The 16,977-nt window shown below is 36.9% G+C and overlaps 1 protein-coding gene across 5 annotated transcripts in view; it reads right to left on the reverse strand.

Moving 5' to 3' along the window:
* Positions 1-16,977, reverse strand: part of NALCN (sodium leak channel, non-selective) — a 3,563,801-nt gene that overhangs the window by 255,723 nt on the left and 3,291,101 nt on the right. For all 5 annotated transcript variants that reach the window (XM_044071239.1, XM_044071242.1, XM_044071240.1 and 2 more), the window contains exons 35-36: positions 14,941-15,009; positions 652-800 (exon numbers count right to left, since the gene is read on the reverse strand). In XM_044071239.1, the coding sequence (XP_043927174.1) occupies positions 652-800; positions 14,941-15,009 (218 nt within the window). The remainder of the gene's footprint in view (positions 1-651; positions 801-14,940; positions 15,010-16,977) is intronic.

Here is a 16,977-nt window from a genome sequence, read left to right on the forward strand (position 1 = left end):
ATAAGGTTATTTTCATGTCACAGATATTGCTTTTCATACAGTGGACTGTCTCACTCTGTTTTGTTGAGGGAGGACTCAACAATTTAAGAACAAATTTGTCTAAGTTTTGATTCAAGAATAAAGCTGCAGAGGAAGTGCTATGTGTCTGTTTGCTGTATGATTTCTACATCTACCCAGGGAACTGTGTACTTGATGAAGCATTTGTTCCGTTAATAGATACCAGTAAACCTATCATGCACTACTTAAGTTAGACACTTCAAAGTGTTTGCTGCTGTCCTTATCTGAGCAGCACATTATTTAGATGATTTGGCACATATACTCATGTGTATACAGACTAACATAAAAATAACTAACTGAACTGGAAATACAACTTACAATGTGAAATGAATATGCACATTTTATATCTAGCTGCAATCACCATTGTCTATTTCAGATTTAATATATGTATAAGTGACAGCTAAGAGAAATACAACAGCCTGTTACAAAATGAATGCAATTATGATCACCTCATAATGAACAATGAAGAATGCTGCAAAGCTCATAATCATACACCCTGATATTTTAGCAATTTTTAAAATAATGTAAAAAATTTAGATAGGAATTACCAAAATATTATTCTTCTTTTGACCTGAGAACACCAACTATACTAACCTGTTGATATTTTCCCCATATTTCACAGTGCCAAATAACACCACTCCGGCAAAGGCATAGCACAGCAACAGGAGGAACATTCCAACTATGATAAAGAAACTCTTGTACATACTGACAACCACAGTCAGCAGCAACATTTTTAATGTAACCTGCAGAAAAATATACATATAAAAACTTACTGTTTAAAAATGTGGCATGATATATCATTGAAAGAATAATACATGTTTAAAAGCAAATATGTTTCCTACTAGAATACTTTTATGGTATTGAGATATTTTGATACTTACATACACTTGTGCATTTTTCCTACAAAATGGGGTACGGTTTTTACTTTACTCCAGTAGTCTAATAAGCCTACGTGACTATGCTTATTGGATTACATGTAAAACAATATGCAAGAATTTGCACAGTACAATATTATCAGACAGCCCTATATATAGCTTCCACAGATTTCACATGCATAACATTTTACTCCGACAAAGTTATTTGACTGGTCAGGAGATCCTAGTCTCACCAGAAAGTGTTCTCTTCTAGATGTTGCATATTTTTTGCCTTCCATTATGTACCTTTCATTCTTTCAATTCTTTGCAGATAGGTTGTTGTTCAAATTCAGATGTGACAACAGCATGTTTGCAAAAAGTGAATAATTGCACAAGAACTAGCTAAATATGTTCTTTTTTGTTCTTTCATTACATTACTGTGATGATATCTTGAGGTAAACTGCTATCATTATTGAAGCAAGCTGTCAATGGTTTCAGACATTGCTACAGGTTTCAACAGATTATGGGTCTGAACATGAGCTTACACAACATTAACAGGACAAAAAGAACAACACAGAAACACCAATCAGTTTAAATAATGTCACAATAATAGCACCAAAATTGTAAGTGGAAATTAGAAGGACAGTGGAAGGTGAATAGCAGCTACATATTAACCATTCAAGATAAAAAAATAAATAAAGCCAAAACAAAATGGTTTGCTTAATCAGCAACTTTAGCTGTGATGAAGAGAAGCAAGAGAATACCAATGGGTTACTGAGAATTAAACCATTCAAGGGGCTCTGAACGTATATCTGCTGGGGCTGTGCTTAAGTCGGGAAGCTGAGGTACACAGATGCGTAGATAGAGTCTGTGCATGTGTGGGGGGGTCATGTAACTTCATATTTTGGGTAACTATAACTAGAGTTTGGTATGCTGTTGTGGTATTATGGAGGGGTAGCCTATGCTGTTGAGCTTGTGGTTAAAATGAAAACCTAGTTATCAAGAAAGGGTGAATTGTAATGGAAGATTGCAAGAAAAAATAAAATAATTGTAGAACAATTACTCATAGTTATCAATAGGGCTTAGGGTATGCAATGGGATAAAACATTCTAGGAAGCCCAAGCCTGTCAATTTAAGTCATGCAAAACATGTTTTGAGCATGTGCTTTGAAACAGGATGGTGAACAATATGAAGCCTTTGGAGAAATATGACAGGGATGTGTCAGGCACATGTGCATGAAAAACTAGCCATACAGCTAAAAGGAGCATCTGAGTCCAATTTGAGATCAGCGGTTTTCATCAGCTGTTTGCCAGTGACTTAACACAGGAATAAAGTGTGGTAAGTTTTCACAAGGCATAAATACATAAGATCACTGCCATGGGGAAAGGATCACTAGTGCAGTGCTGATATAGCTTATCATTTGTCACTGTGAGGACTTGTGGACAGCACTTACCACTGGGTGAAAGATGTTAGGCAGACTTGCCCAATTAGATCTCATGAATAGCAGGCCAATCATACTAAGGAGAAGAAATACTTAGCCAGAGGATGATAAGATAATTGGAATGACTAGGAGAAAGAAAACTAGTCACTGGTGAGCCTGATTAAGTATCAGGTTATGCCACATCTCTGATTTTTCTGTAGTAGCTTAAAACATGAGGCAAGTAGGGGACTAGATGTGGTCACTGCTGTCTTATTGTCCACAGGAGCTATTTTACTTAAGCAAAACTAGATGCTGATTAGCATACTATATACTGTGGGAGGATTTACCCAAGCCAATATGAGTAGCTCTTACAGGGAACATGCATGGAAGAATGCGTATCCCCATACAAAGGCTAGAGGTAGTTCTCACAGTGATGGAGAGTGATCCCCAGGGGCAGCAGTTAGGACTATACCATTCATGCCCTTAAAACTATATCCTAGTAGATACAGCCTGATTGTGGGGGGGTCTGAAATTCCTCAGCAAAGAAGACTGATCTGAAACATGGATGGTTACACTCCTGGAGGAGATGAAGCAGGACCTTTTGCTACCATGATGAGAGCATCACCTTCACAGGTAAGGGAAGGATGAGGTGGACATAAACTGGGTCATAATATCACTTTTGTCCTCCAGGTGATGGTTTGTTTGAATGGCTTCCTCTATTGGATCTGAGGAATACCCTAGATCAGGGCTCTGGAGACACTGGGCTCATGTTCCGTGAGGGAATGCTTGATAGTCAACAAGGCAGAGGGGAAACAGCCCATACATAAAAAGTATCACTAGAAGAAGCCAATGTCTACATGCAACATTAGTTGGAAGGCTTTTACAAAATGAGAGCATCATTAGGGATATCCATTAAAAATTTATCATCAACACACACATTTTGAGGAGGATCTAGTCTGTCTTCAGCCATGCTCATATCAGGAGCCAGTCTGTGTCCATTACAAACAGTATCTTTTATGGTTCAACTTCCTGAGCTTATATTTTTCATTGAGACAAGGAAGATGGCACCCAATCAGATAGATTTGCCAATCCAACTCATTTGTTTCTCAGTAGTGAGTTGTAGTGTTGCCCAAGAGGGATTAAGGGAGCAGCTTTTAGCATGTGAAATTTGAAGAGATCAAATGAGAAACAGGTTATAGTATGCCTGAATATACTCTTACTTGGAAAGTTTATTAATAGCAAGCCAGTGTTTATTTCTCCTGGTAGCCAACTTTCTAATTGAGTCTTCATTTATGTTTCACAGCAGGCCACATAAGCCATATGTGCCAGATTGGCAGTATCTCCTAAAGACAGCAAAGTAATGAGGCATATGAAGCCGGGACATTTAAAATAGAACACACAGGGAAATGCAAGGATCTCCTGGTAGGGGAGATCCGAAGTCTTAAGGTAGGGGGGACTAGTCATACTGAAGCTTATCCTCAATGTTCCTGAGTCTTTTATTAATAACAAAATAATCAGCAAAGAAGTTGTTGATTGTTTTGTTTCTTAAAATGTTTCTTAAAATGTACATCAAGACTCATTTGCCACTGGGCCACATATTAGCTTAGAAGTGTGGGGGTGGTGGATGGGGGTGGTGGGAATGTTAGTTTTATTTAAAAGGGATAGACTGGTTGCTGGAGGAGGGAGTATTTAGTAGTCATGAGGATAAGAAGGGAGGAGATGGGAGCAGGTGGTATTTTAGGGAGGCTCATTCTCTTTGGCACTACAAAACTGAATTGCCCTCAAAGCCCACACCAACATTAGTTTTTGGGGGATTTTTTTTGGGGGGGGGGTCTAACAGTGACAAATAAACTTCCAGTTAGTCTGAAGGATGTATATGATGATATAAGAGTTGAGGCTATGGGCCATACCTATGAAATATCCAACATTTTGCAGAACATTTCAGATTTTGTCCTAGCCCTTATATAATTTTTGCTTTTATGGTAAATCACTGGGGATTACAGTCAGTCAATAATGCCTAAAATTATAGTTTTATACTTATTGTTCAGAAATGCACATGGATTCAAAATCTTTTGTTCTCTTAACTTTTTTTTTAGTGAATTAGAGTAATATTTATAAATTGCCCCTGACTCGAGAGCTTTGTTACTCCATTATTTTTGCCATTGTCCAGAATAACAAAGAAATTGAGAGATATGCTGTGAGGTAACATATTGGTTCAACCTTCACAGAGTGCTTCTGGGTGGTATTGGGCATGCGATGTTATTCGGCTCTGCAATTTTTGGGGGACTTTAATGGGATTTAAAATTCTACCCAAAAAACTGCTTATGGCAGCTGTCATTACAATTTGCCTTGGTTGATGAATTTGCCAGTTTAAAGAACTCAGATTACAGAGAAGCCTGGTTATTTTCAACCCTTGTGCTTTGGTAACATTGATTTTGCATGTATGGGGTGCTAGCTAAAAGTATGTATGTAACATAATACCTTTTGAAAACATCTGTATTCTGTATTAAATGATTTATAAAGGCTGCCAAATGCCTTAAAACACAAATAAATAACAACACAAAAATAAAATAAAATCTTTCAGGACATTATCTCAAAAGAATCTCAAGTTAAAAACTCAAACAAGCATGAGATCTGATAAACAACAATGTACTCTGAAGTTAAATCTTCCTGCATAAAGTATATTTTATCAGAGATACAAAAAAAATCCACATATCTGGCTTTTACTGAATCTATATAACTGAATTGCAGAGTTGTGATTATAACTTTATCACCTCACATCTACAGAGTGGAGGTTTTAGCATAACAGTTAAGGTTAAAACAAAGAAGGCTCCTGGAAACCATAAAACACAACAGAATTTATTAAATGTTGTAAAGCGCTTTTGGTCTACCTTACACAGTCGGTAGACTTCCTTAGACAAATGACAATAACATAAAATGAATCATGTTTCTCTCCTTTAAAACAGAATGCACATGTAATTAACCAATCAAGCTTCACTAAATCAAAAGCTTAATGGGTACAAACTGCTGGTCGAAAAAACTCCCATAACACTACAAATTTTAAAAATGTATGTGAATAAAAATCATATGACAGTGACTAAAAAATGCTTCTCAAAAATAACATCTCAATAAAAATCAACAATGGTTGCCTTGCCACAACAAACTTCTTAATTTTAAAATATATGCCAAAGAGGTGGTCTCATTCAAACCAGGAGGGTTGTATGATTTCAACTCCCCACATAAAATGTGGGGCACACTTGGCAAAATGCCAAGTAGACAACAGACTTAGACTCACAGTTAAACCTTCCCCTGATTTTAAACCCACTGTCACCAACCTTAAAATTGGCTCCTGTTGAATTTATGAGCACATTTACAACATTAGGAGGAAAAATAATGTTAATGCCTTGGCTAAACATTGTGATGAAAACCCTACTCATAGCTTTTTGTTTAGAGTCATTGATCAAGTTACAGTTGAGTTAAAAGGGGATCCCCACCAACTGTTGTTAGAAAAATGTGAGTTAATTTGGCAACTGAGGTTGAACTCATACAGCCCTCCTGGTTTGAATGAGACCACCTCTTTGGCATGTATTTTAAAATTAAGAAGTTTGTTGCGGTAAGGCAACTATTGTTGATTTTTATTAAGATGTTATTTTTTGAGAAGCATTTTTTAGTCACTGTCATATGATTTTTATTCACATACATTTTTAAAATTTGTAGTGTTATGGGAGTTTTTTCGACCAGCAGTTTGTACAAATTAAGCTTTTGATTTACTGAAGCTTGATTGGTTAATTACATTTATTTATTTATTTATTTTACATTTGTTGACTGGGATAGTCCGACTGGATGCATGTCCATTTTCAGTGGAGGCCTGGGGAGAAAAGCTCCAAGATAATAATACACATTGAACATTTAGTAAATGCTAGTTTCAAGCAGATTACAGTCATAAGCAATACCAGCATTTAGCACATATAGTACTTATTATAAAACACTTTACAAAACATAACATTATTTTCAAAGTTAAACATACATAACATTACATTCAGGTTTAAAACACACTGAGCAGCAGTTATACAATTGACCCTTCCTGAAATGAAGTGGTAGAAAAAAGTTAGAAGTAGTTGAAGGTAAGGCACCTAAGAAATAGAGGTCACTAGTCAGGGTTAGTGCAAGGACATAACCAATGAGTTCTTAAGTATTTCTTGAGTTTGTTTTTGAATTGAGCTAGTGAGGGTTCTAGGGTCAAGTCAGCTGGGAGTCTGTTCCATATTTTTCCAACAGAGTTAGCAAACAGAGTCCCCCCAGCTGAGTAATTGGATTTGTATGTTTGAACTAGGAGTCTAGTGGATGATCGCAGTAGCATGGTGCTGGTGTAGGGGCTGATAATATTTTTTTAGTGCAGGTGTATTTTCTGGTTGGTAAAGGACTTTATGTGCCACTATTAGCTGGTTGAACTGAGTAGGCTTGGCAGTTCAAGCCATCCCAGACGATTTAGGTTGTGACAGTGGTGTGTCTGGTAGGCTGTGTCAGTAGCAAATCTGGCAATGTGGTTATAGCAAGATGATAGTTTATTAAGATCTGTTTTGTTTAAGTTGGAGAATAGAGGTGAGGCATAGAGAAGAGTTGATAGAAGACAGGAATGGGAAATTGCAGTTCTAGCAAGTGGGGTAAGGAAAGGTTTGATTCTGTAAAGAGAGCCAAGTTTTTTTATTAATGGTTTTGATAGTTTGATTGATATGTGTATCAAACTTCAGGTTGTTATCAACTATGACACCAAGTAGTTCAGTTTGGGCTTCTGGGGAGATGATAGTGCCATTGTTAGCAGTTATGTTGAAGGCTGGCAGGGGGGTCCTGCATGTTGGGGAGAAGAGGAGCAACTTAGTTTTGTTGGGGTTTAGGATTAGATGTTGGTTGGAGAGCCATTTTTCCACTGTATTGAAGGTAATTTGGGTTAATGTGAATAAAGTAGCTGGTGAGGTGTCAGAACAAATCAAGGTGGAGTCATCCGCATATTGAATGCAGGTAGCATCTGGGATGACTGAATGAAGGTCATTGATAAAGATGGAGAAAAGAAGGGGTCCTAGTATCGAGCCCTGGGGGACACCTAATGTAATGGGTAGGTGAGATGATAGCTTGTCCTGCCATAGGACTGCCTGTTGCCTGCCCTGCAGGTAGGATTGAAACCACTGGAGTGCATGGTTGTTTAAGCAGAAGGCCTTCAAGGTATTTATAAGCATTTTGTGGTCAACCATGTCAAAAGCCTTGGATAAATCTAGAAAGATTGCTGAGGATAGTTTGTTATTATTGCAGTTGTGGTTAATGATGTTAGAGAAAGAGAGGAGGGCAGAAGTAGTACTGTGGTGTGGCTTAAAGCCATGCTGAAAGCTGGACAACAGCTTGTTGTGTGTGAGGTAGTGCATGAGCTGTCTGTGTACACATTTCTCCATAATTGTAGCTAGAGGTGACAGAATAGCTATGGGTCTAAAGTTTGACAGTTCAGTGGAACTACCTCCTATATGGAGAGGTATGACATGGGAGATTTTCCATATAGTGGGTACAGTGGCTTCAGATATAGCTCTGTTGATGAAGATAGAGATGGGGTAGGTTATGGTGTCAGTAGCCTTTTGCAGATAGTCTGCTGGGAGGAGGTCGGCAGCCAGGGTGGTGGGTCTTAGTTTCTTAAGTAGGGCATGAATAAGTTGAGTAGGGACAGGTTGGAAGGTAAAGTATGTTTGGGTACTGGGTGTGGCTACATTAGAATTAGAGACATTGGGAGAGAGTTGACTGGCTAGAGACTGGATAGTCTCTGTGAAGAAGCTGTTGAAGTTATTAGCAAGGTCTACTGGGGATTTTTGTTGGGAAGCTGAGGTGGGGGGGGGGTGGAGTGACGGTTTGGCCTGGGTGGAGTAGTTTGTTTATTCCTGCCAGAACTTTTGAGGTTTGTTTTGGTGTTTTTGCAGTAGATGGTAGTAGTGGTTATTTTTGTCTAAGGTTATGGACTTTTTGGTGTCATTCCTTAGCTGTCTGAATCTTAGCTGATCAAGTGCAGCTTTTGTTTTCGGTAGGTGGCCCATGCTTTGTTTCTGAATGAAATTTTGGTTTTGTTATCTTTAGAAAGCCTTGGTGCAATATTAACTTTGGTTCTAATAGAGCGGCTGGGAGCATGGGAGTTAAGAATAGCAAGGAATTTGGTGTTAAAGTATGCATTCTGTTTTAAAGGAGAGGAACACGATTAATTTTATGTTATTGTCATTTGTCTGAAGAAATCTACTGACTGTGTAAGGTAGATGAAAAGTGCTTTACAACATTTAATAAATTCTGTGGTGTTTTACGGTTTCCAGGAGCCTTCTTTGTTTTACATAACAATTAAGGTTGTCACCTAATTACAACAAGGTACAGAGTTTCATTCCAATCTAATATAAGATAGACTTAAAATAGTCCTTCAGGGTACTTAGCCTAATATTAACCTACAAACTAAAAATCAGATTGATCAATACAATATTGTTCAACCTTAAATTAATACCATAGCACTATGACAATAAAGTGAACAGGATAACATACGTCTTGCTGGAATTTCATAAAGTTTTGGCAGTGTAATATTAAGTATTTTAATTCTTTCAGATTACGTAGGTGGCTAGAAACTTGAAGATAATATAAATTAAAGAAACTATATTGCTCTGATACTTACTCCCCAGAATATTATTCCCTAGAACATTTTGAATCATGTCTGTTGCCTTCTTACAAAAATACACTGGGCTGGATGCCGAAAGACTGGGTCAGTATATCAGAGGCCATTGTTTGAAAAGGTCTTGCTAACCTAACTCCCCTATTTAGTACTGCCCCAAAGAGGTACTGGTACCACAATTACTGCCCCATAGTACATAAGGGCATCATAAATTAGTACAGACACATTCTGTTCTAATGCATGGCATCTTGCATTCATAATGCATATAGAGGGATAAGCAAATAAGTTGTTTTGCCATCATACAAGATGTTACTCCATAACAACCCATGACCAAGGACTTGGGTTGGCTTACCGTGACTGCAGTCTCGGACAACTATCATCAGTGTGGGATGATGTTAATTGTTTACAGAACTTGCTTTGTGGAATCATTTGGGACATATCCACAGCCATGTTATTAGTTTATTAAAGTAACAATATGGATCAAGCAGTTACCAACCAAATGGATGACTGATGGATTACCAGTGCAGGGTGTATCACTAGCAAAAAAATGTATTAATATTTTATAAGATAAAGATCTCACATGCATGATACATCTCAAATCTATTTACAATATACCCAGCTCTAACACTCAGTTATGGATAACATAAGTGCATAGACTGGTTGCATGGAAATGCAAAATTATGAGCTTATACGGCAAAAAAGTTTTGCAGTGCTAATATAACAGTCTACAGGTTTCACCATATATAATACATGCACACATGGCTTCTAGAACTCCATTTTACAAACATTGTTTCAGGTCTTTGCATGATAAGCTTGTGTTAAAGTTATTTATCAGATTAAGAATACTATGCAATGCAATGCAATTAAAGAAAAACTGTGACTTGAAGCCAAGATTCTCATATTCCCAGGACATTACACATTCTGGCCAGATCAAATCATGGAAAACACCCTTCTATAATTTTTTGTGGATGTCCAAACTCCATGAAATTGACCTAGCTAAAACATTAAATATGGTCTTGCATCCTAGAGTGCTATCCCACCACCATAGTCTAAACTAAAATGCAGTAGACCATTTTCATAGTTACTTCTCTGAATGCATGTAATCAGTACATTGTCTTTTATTCTTGACCCATAGGCATCAGACCCCTCCAGAAGATCATATTGAGTCCCGTTCTTTTCAATATATTCATTAATAAAATATCTTCATTTCCAACCTTCTGGAGTCATGTTATACATAGATGACTCATTCCACAGTCTCTGAAATCACTCAGTACTTGTAGTCTGCATTCATTAAGCCTCAACAGAGGTGATGGGGCTTAGTAATTTTACTCAAATCCAACATAAACAAATGCTATACATTTTACTTTCAGCTCACACCGTACTACCTCATCAAATAGACTCACTATAAAGCTGTCTGGCACCCTATTTATTTATTTCCATTTGATAACCAGGTGAGTGAACTGGCCAATTAACCATTTTCAGCTACAACCTGGGTACCACAAATGGCACGAAACCTAAAACAAACAATACGATGAATGAAAACAGAGTACACCAGTAAATAAGAATAAACAGTTAACTACATGTAGTAGAACAGGTACATTTAGTTTTTACAATAAACACTGATAATTGCATTTGTCAGCCTAATTTCTGTGTGTAAGGCTGTATGGTGTTACTGTATCCACCTGTGTCATTTAAGCATTTTGTTTTTATTTTAAATGTGTGCTCTCTCTCCAGTCTTTTTGAAGACAAAGGAAACACACACTGATTTTTTTTCTGGCACTGGGAAATTGCTTGACAGATTAGCTACTCTGCCAGTCATGAATCTTCTCTTACTCTTATAAGCAAAACAGTGCCACTCTGGATCCCTCCTTTATTTTTCAGCAATCATGATTCCCCTGTCTCCACGTCCTCTCCCAACTCAAATTATCATAGAGATTTACTCATCTCTTGTGTCACCACTAGACACTTTATCACTAAAAATATTCTTACTCTTAAACTAGAATACCCACCACCAATAATCTGTCAGAGCAACTCAGTTAAGAAAAAATAATAATATTTGCTGTTTTATTAGCTTTGCAGACAGCAGAACTCATCATGGCAACCTGCTTTCAGCTAACACTATTCTCATTAGTTTACATGCAGCAATATTATTTGCTACTACAAATGGGAAACTGCTTTCTCTGTTTCTACTCACCATTATCTCTTGTACTCCACACCATAGGAACTACATATAACATGCTATGCAAAATGTACACCGCAGGGACTACATATTAAATACTGTTCAAAATGTACACCACAGGGACTATGTATAAAATGCTATTCAAAATGTACACCACAGGGACTACATATAAAATACTGTTCTAAATGTACACCACAGGGATGATGTATAAAATACTGTTCAAAATGTACACTGCAGGGACTATGTATAAAATACTGTTCAAAATGTACACCACAGGAACTACATATAAAATACTGTTCAAAATGTACACCACAGGGACGACGTATAAAATACTGTTCAAAATGTACACCGCAGGGACTACGTATAAAATACTGTTCAAAATGTACACCACAGGGACTACATATAAAATACTAAAATACTATTCAAAATGAACCCCACAGGGACGACGTATGAAATACTGTTCAAAATGTACACTGCAGGGACTACGTATAAAATGCTGTTCAAAATGTACACCGCAGGGACTACATATAAAATACTATTCAAAATGTACACCACAGGGACTACATATAAAATACTAAAATACTATTCAAAATCCACAGGGACTCCATATAAAATACTATTCAAAATGAACCCCACAGGGACGACGTATAAAATACTGTTCAAAATGTACACTGCAGGGACTACGTATAAAATACTGTTCAAAATGTACACTGCAGGGACTACATATAAAATACTATTCAAAATGTACACCACAGGGACTACATATAAAATACTGTTCAAAATGTATACCGCAGGGACTACGTATAAAATACTGTTCAAAATGTACACTGCAGGGACTACGTATAAAATACTGTTCAAAATGTACACCGCAGGGACTACATATAAAATACTGTTCAAAATGTACACCGCAGGGACTACATATAAAATACTGTTCAAAATGTACACCACAGGGACTACATATAAAATACTGTTCAAAATGTACACCACAGGGACTACATATAAAATACTGCTCAAAATGTACACCACAGGGACTACATATAAAATACTATTCAAAATGTACACCACAGGGACTACATATAAAATACTGTTCAAAATGTACACCACAGGGACTACATATAAAATACTATTCAAAATGTACACCACAGGGACTACATATAAAATACTATTCAAAATGTACACCACAGGGACTACATATAAAATACTATTCAAAATGTACACCACAGGGACGATGTATAAAATACTATTCAAAATGTACACCACAGGGACTACATATAAAATACTGTTCAAAATGTACATCGCAGGGACTACATATAAAATACTATTCAAAATGTACACCACAGGGACTACATATAAAATACTGTTCAAAATGTTCACCGCAGGGACTACATATAAAATACTGTTCAAAATGTACACCACAGGGACTACATATAAAATACTATTCAAAATGTACACCACAGGGACGACGTATAAAATACTATTCAAAATGTACACCACAGGGATGACGTATAAAATACTATTCAAAATGTACACCACAGGGGCTATGTATGAAATACTATTCAAAATGTACACCACAGGGACTACATATAAAATACTATTCAAAATGTACACCACAGGGACTACATATAAAATACTGTTCAAAATGTACACCGCAGGGACTACATATAAAATACTATCAAAATGTACACCACAGGGACTACATATAAAATACTATTCAAAATGTACACCACAGGGACTACATATAAAATACTATTCAAAATGTACACCACAGGGACTACATATAAAATACTATTCAAAATGTACACCACAGGGACTATATATAAAATACTATTCAAAATGTACACCACAGGGACGACGTATAAAATACTATTCAAAATGTACACTACAGGGACGACGTATAAAATACTATTCAAAATGTACACCACAGGGGCTATGTATGAAATACTATTCAAAATGTACCCCACAGGGACTACATATAAAATACTATTCAAAATGTACACCACAGGGACTATGTATGAAATACTATTCAAAATGTACACCACAGGGACTACATATAAAATATTATTCAAAATGTACACTGCAGGGGCTACATATAAAATACTATTCAAAATGTACACCACAGGGACTATGTATAAAATACTATTCAAAATGTACACCACAGGGACTACATATAAAATACTATTCAAAATGTACACCACAGGGACTATGTATAAAATACTATTCAAAATGTACACCACAGGGACTACATATAAAATACTATTCAAAATGTACACCACAGGGACGACGTATAAAATACTATTCAAAATGTACACCACAGGGACTACATATAAAATACTATTCAAAATGTACACCACAGGGACTAAGTATAAAATACTGATCAAAGTGCCATCAGTCTGCAACACTTGCCACATAACAGAACCAGCCTTCAGCATACTTATCCCTGTAATCTGGAACTCCTGCCCTGCATACATTTGAACTAGGCCTACTTAACCACATCTATCTGATTGCATTCAGTACAGTTGCTTTACTAAACTCCCACTGCACCAATGCAGTCTCCATGTCTTCCTTTTTTTCTCCTCTGATAGCTAAACAAATTCTTGCTCTTGGTGTGCAAACATAGAATCATAGATTGTTACTCGGCTAATGACTCGAGTTGCCTTTCTAAACCTAGCCAAGTTTTTCTGAAAGAATAATGATTTCCTTCAACTAAATAGGACATTAAGGGCCAGGCATTTATAAGCTACCTTTGTTCATAAGGGACATGGATGCTAGGCCCGGAGTAAATTGCCTATTTCCCATCCACTAGTTACACCTTGTAATTATTTTTGTAAGGTACCTCTGAGGTTGCTCTAGTTGCTGCATATCCCTGTTGAGGTACCTACCAAAGGGAGCATTGTGCTCTATGACTGATCTAATAATGGCGGAGTACAGTGGAATAATGACCTCTTTGGACCTAGATGCCTTACACTTACTTATAAGTTGCGCAACATAAAAGGATTTCCTCATCACTGTTGAGGGTAAGGTTACTCTCTATGTGTGCATCCAGCTCCCTGACCACTGGGTCAACTCATAGGGGCGTATTATCAACACGGTAATTAGCCAAGATGGTAAATGTCCCAAAGGATACAATTATGCATTTCTTAGCATTGAGTTTAAGACTATAACTTTGGCACCATTTACTAGTCAGAAATAGACCTTCTTGAAGAATGCAGGGGAGTTGATGATAATACCCAGCTTCAATCATCTGCAAATGTAGTCAGCCATACACCTTCAGCACTTGCTTGCATTAAAGAGAAACAGATGCCAAAAAGGAGAGGGTCCAGTACAGATCCCTGGGGGACTCCACAAGTGACATGCTGCATTTACTTATGGTAATTATGAAATTATGTTGCAATATTCCTTGAAGTATCAAAATTCCATTTTTATCTTCAGCTGTGGTCTAACCATTGGTCTTTTCATTTTTTTCCTCTGCATCATGGCTGAAAAGGATCAAATGACCAGTGCATTAATCTGTCCATCCATTGTAATATGCAAATAAATAAATATAAATGAATGCACATAAATTAAATAAAACAAGCTAAAAGTAGCTCAGAAGGTACTTGCTAGTACAACAGCAAGTAATGTTATTATGTTACACTATGTATCGCATTCAAAAACAGTGACTGTGTGTGCTTTTATTCTAGTTCACATTGTTTTTATTAAAAAAATATTATAGCAATGTTTCATAGCTTTTAGTTCTACATGTACTTACATGCTTTCCACAGATTGAGAAGAACCTGAACACAATTATGCAGGCGCCCATCATGTATGTATATTCATTCTGCAAACAAAATAAGACAGGGTTATTTGTTAGGTAGTCACTTCTTTATATACAGACCAAAAGCAGAAAATCAAAAAAAATAAACTGTTTTGGAAGGGAAGAACTGCACTATCATTATATCAAGTAAGCAAACACACAGTCACAAACAGACCAGGCTGAAAAAGGAAAGTAATTGTCAGCTAAAGAAGGATCGATAACTGTTAACCCAGGGAAGGAGGGGGCTTAGAACTTGTACAACACAATGTTTCTAATTCACTTTTTTCTTTTACATTTAATACTAAGCGATGAACAGAACTTCAACTATCAAGTTTTACAATTAGAACAAATTACACTATGCTGACCTGACATGCCCAAGACAATCCTGACAAAGACAACACATTTCTTGACACAATATCAAGTTTGTGATAATGTATAAATACCAACCAAAGAACAATTTGCAACTACAAATATTTCCTTTTTAGTAGGGATTCTGAGGAAGCATGCAGTCATGGCAGTAATGTTGCTGCAATGAGCATTGACTGTTTCCGTAAAGATTCTGTTACGTCTACTGGAAAAAGAAAATGTGCTCTTCTCTACAGTCATATGATCACATTTAGTCAGGATTTATTCCTTCTCTGACTTTGGCAAAAGAAGCCAACAAATCAGAATCACTACAGACAATCTTACTCCAAAAATATGAGTTGTCTGTGAATATTACTAACATGGAGATAAGCTCTCTTCATTTTCTGCATGAGGATAGATCTAGTAGATGATCCCTCTACTTACACTCAGAATAAACTAGCACATGCATCCACATACCATGCACACACTCCCCCCATCACTACTTGTCCACTGAACTTCCTGGCATTTACCTCAAGTGTAATCTTAACCACTGAAAGTAGTGAATGAATGTAAACTTTTGACTGAGTTAATTAAGTCATCAGTCTCTGTTAATTTACACAGCCAAGTGCTTTCCTCAATCTATTGGCAGTATAAATACTATACTGGAGAGATTTCCAGGTGTGAGTACATATTTAATTAGCATATGCCACACCTCCAGAATGTGTAATTAGCATATAGCTCAGGCAAGGAAATGGCTCATCATAGAGTTTCTACAGACCCTGCATGATCACTGTGGTGGCCTTATCTCTGAATCATTAACAGCCAGTAGTAGCAGCCCATGTTAGGGTTTACCACTGGTGGCGGCCCTTTCTGAAACTGGCCTATAGTTTTCTGCTTCCATCATCCAGCCACTTTTCATTTTTATATAATTCTTTCCTAATTTACTAATCTTCTTTCAGACATAAGTTTCTTATTTTTTTATGCATCGCTTAATTCAGATCCTATATCCATGTCCTTATTCATTTTTGAACATACATTTATTCATTTTCTTGTTATAGATTTAATACCATCTGCCCTTATGGCCACACCCCATTCAATTTTTAATATGAATATGTAATGGCACAAGCACGAGATATCCTCTAACTCAGGTCAGCATCCCATACTTCACTTTTATTTTTTAACATTTCCTTTTAATGAAGTCTGTATACATACTAAATGTTATTAAATATTACCATTCAACAAAGGAAAATGATTGAATTCTCAGTAAGTCATATCATCGTTTAAAATACTCCCCAAGCAGTATACCGTAATACTTCTCTCATCATGCTTGAAGCATAGCATTACTCAAGTTTAAATGAGACAGGTTCATAGGTGTTTACTAGGCTAATGACCAGAAGGGCCTTTTAAAGCCTAGTCATGCATCCCAAATCTCTGACAAGTTCTGATACCCCTGATAAGTGTAAGCATGGGCGTGGGAGATGAACCATTTACAGGTTACCTGTTTGCATTAGATATGTAGGTACCAAACCAGGGATGAATTTCCGGTTTCTCATCCAATTGTCCAAGTTGCACTTGAGTTGGGTTTGGGAGGAACTCTGTTCACATGGATGGGGAGACTGTTCCATAGACAGGGTAGTCTCTGCGATA

Source organism: Protopterus annectens, chromosome 5.part0 (assembly GCF_019279795.1).
Source record: "Protopterus annectens isolate FY-2018-M chromosome 5.part0, PAN1.0, whole genome shotgun sequence".
Taxonomy (NCBI): Eukaryota; Metazoa; Chordata; order Ceratodontiformes; family Protopteridae; genus Protopterus; species Protopterus annectens.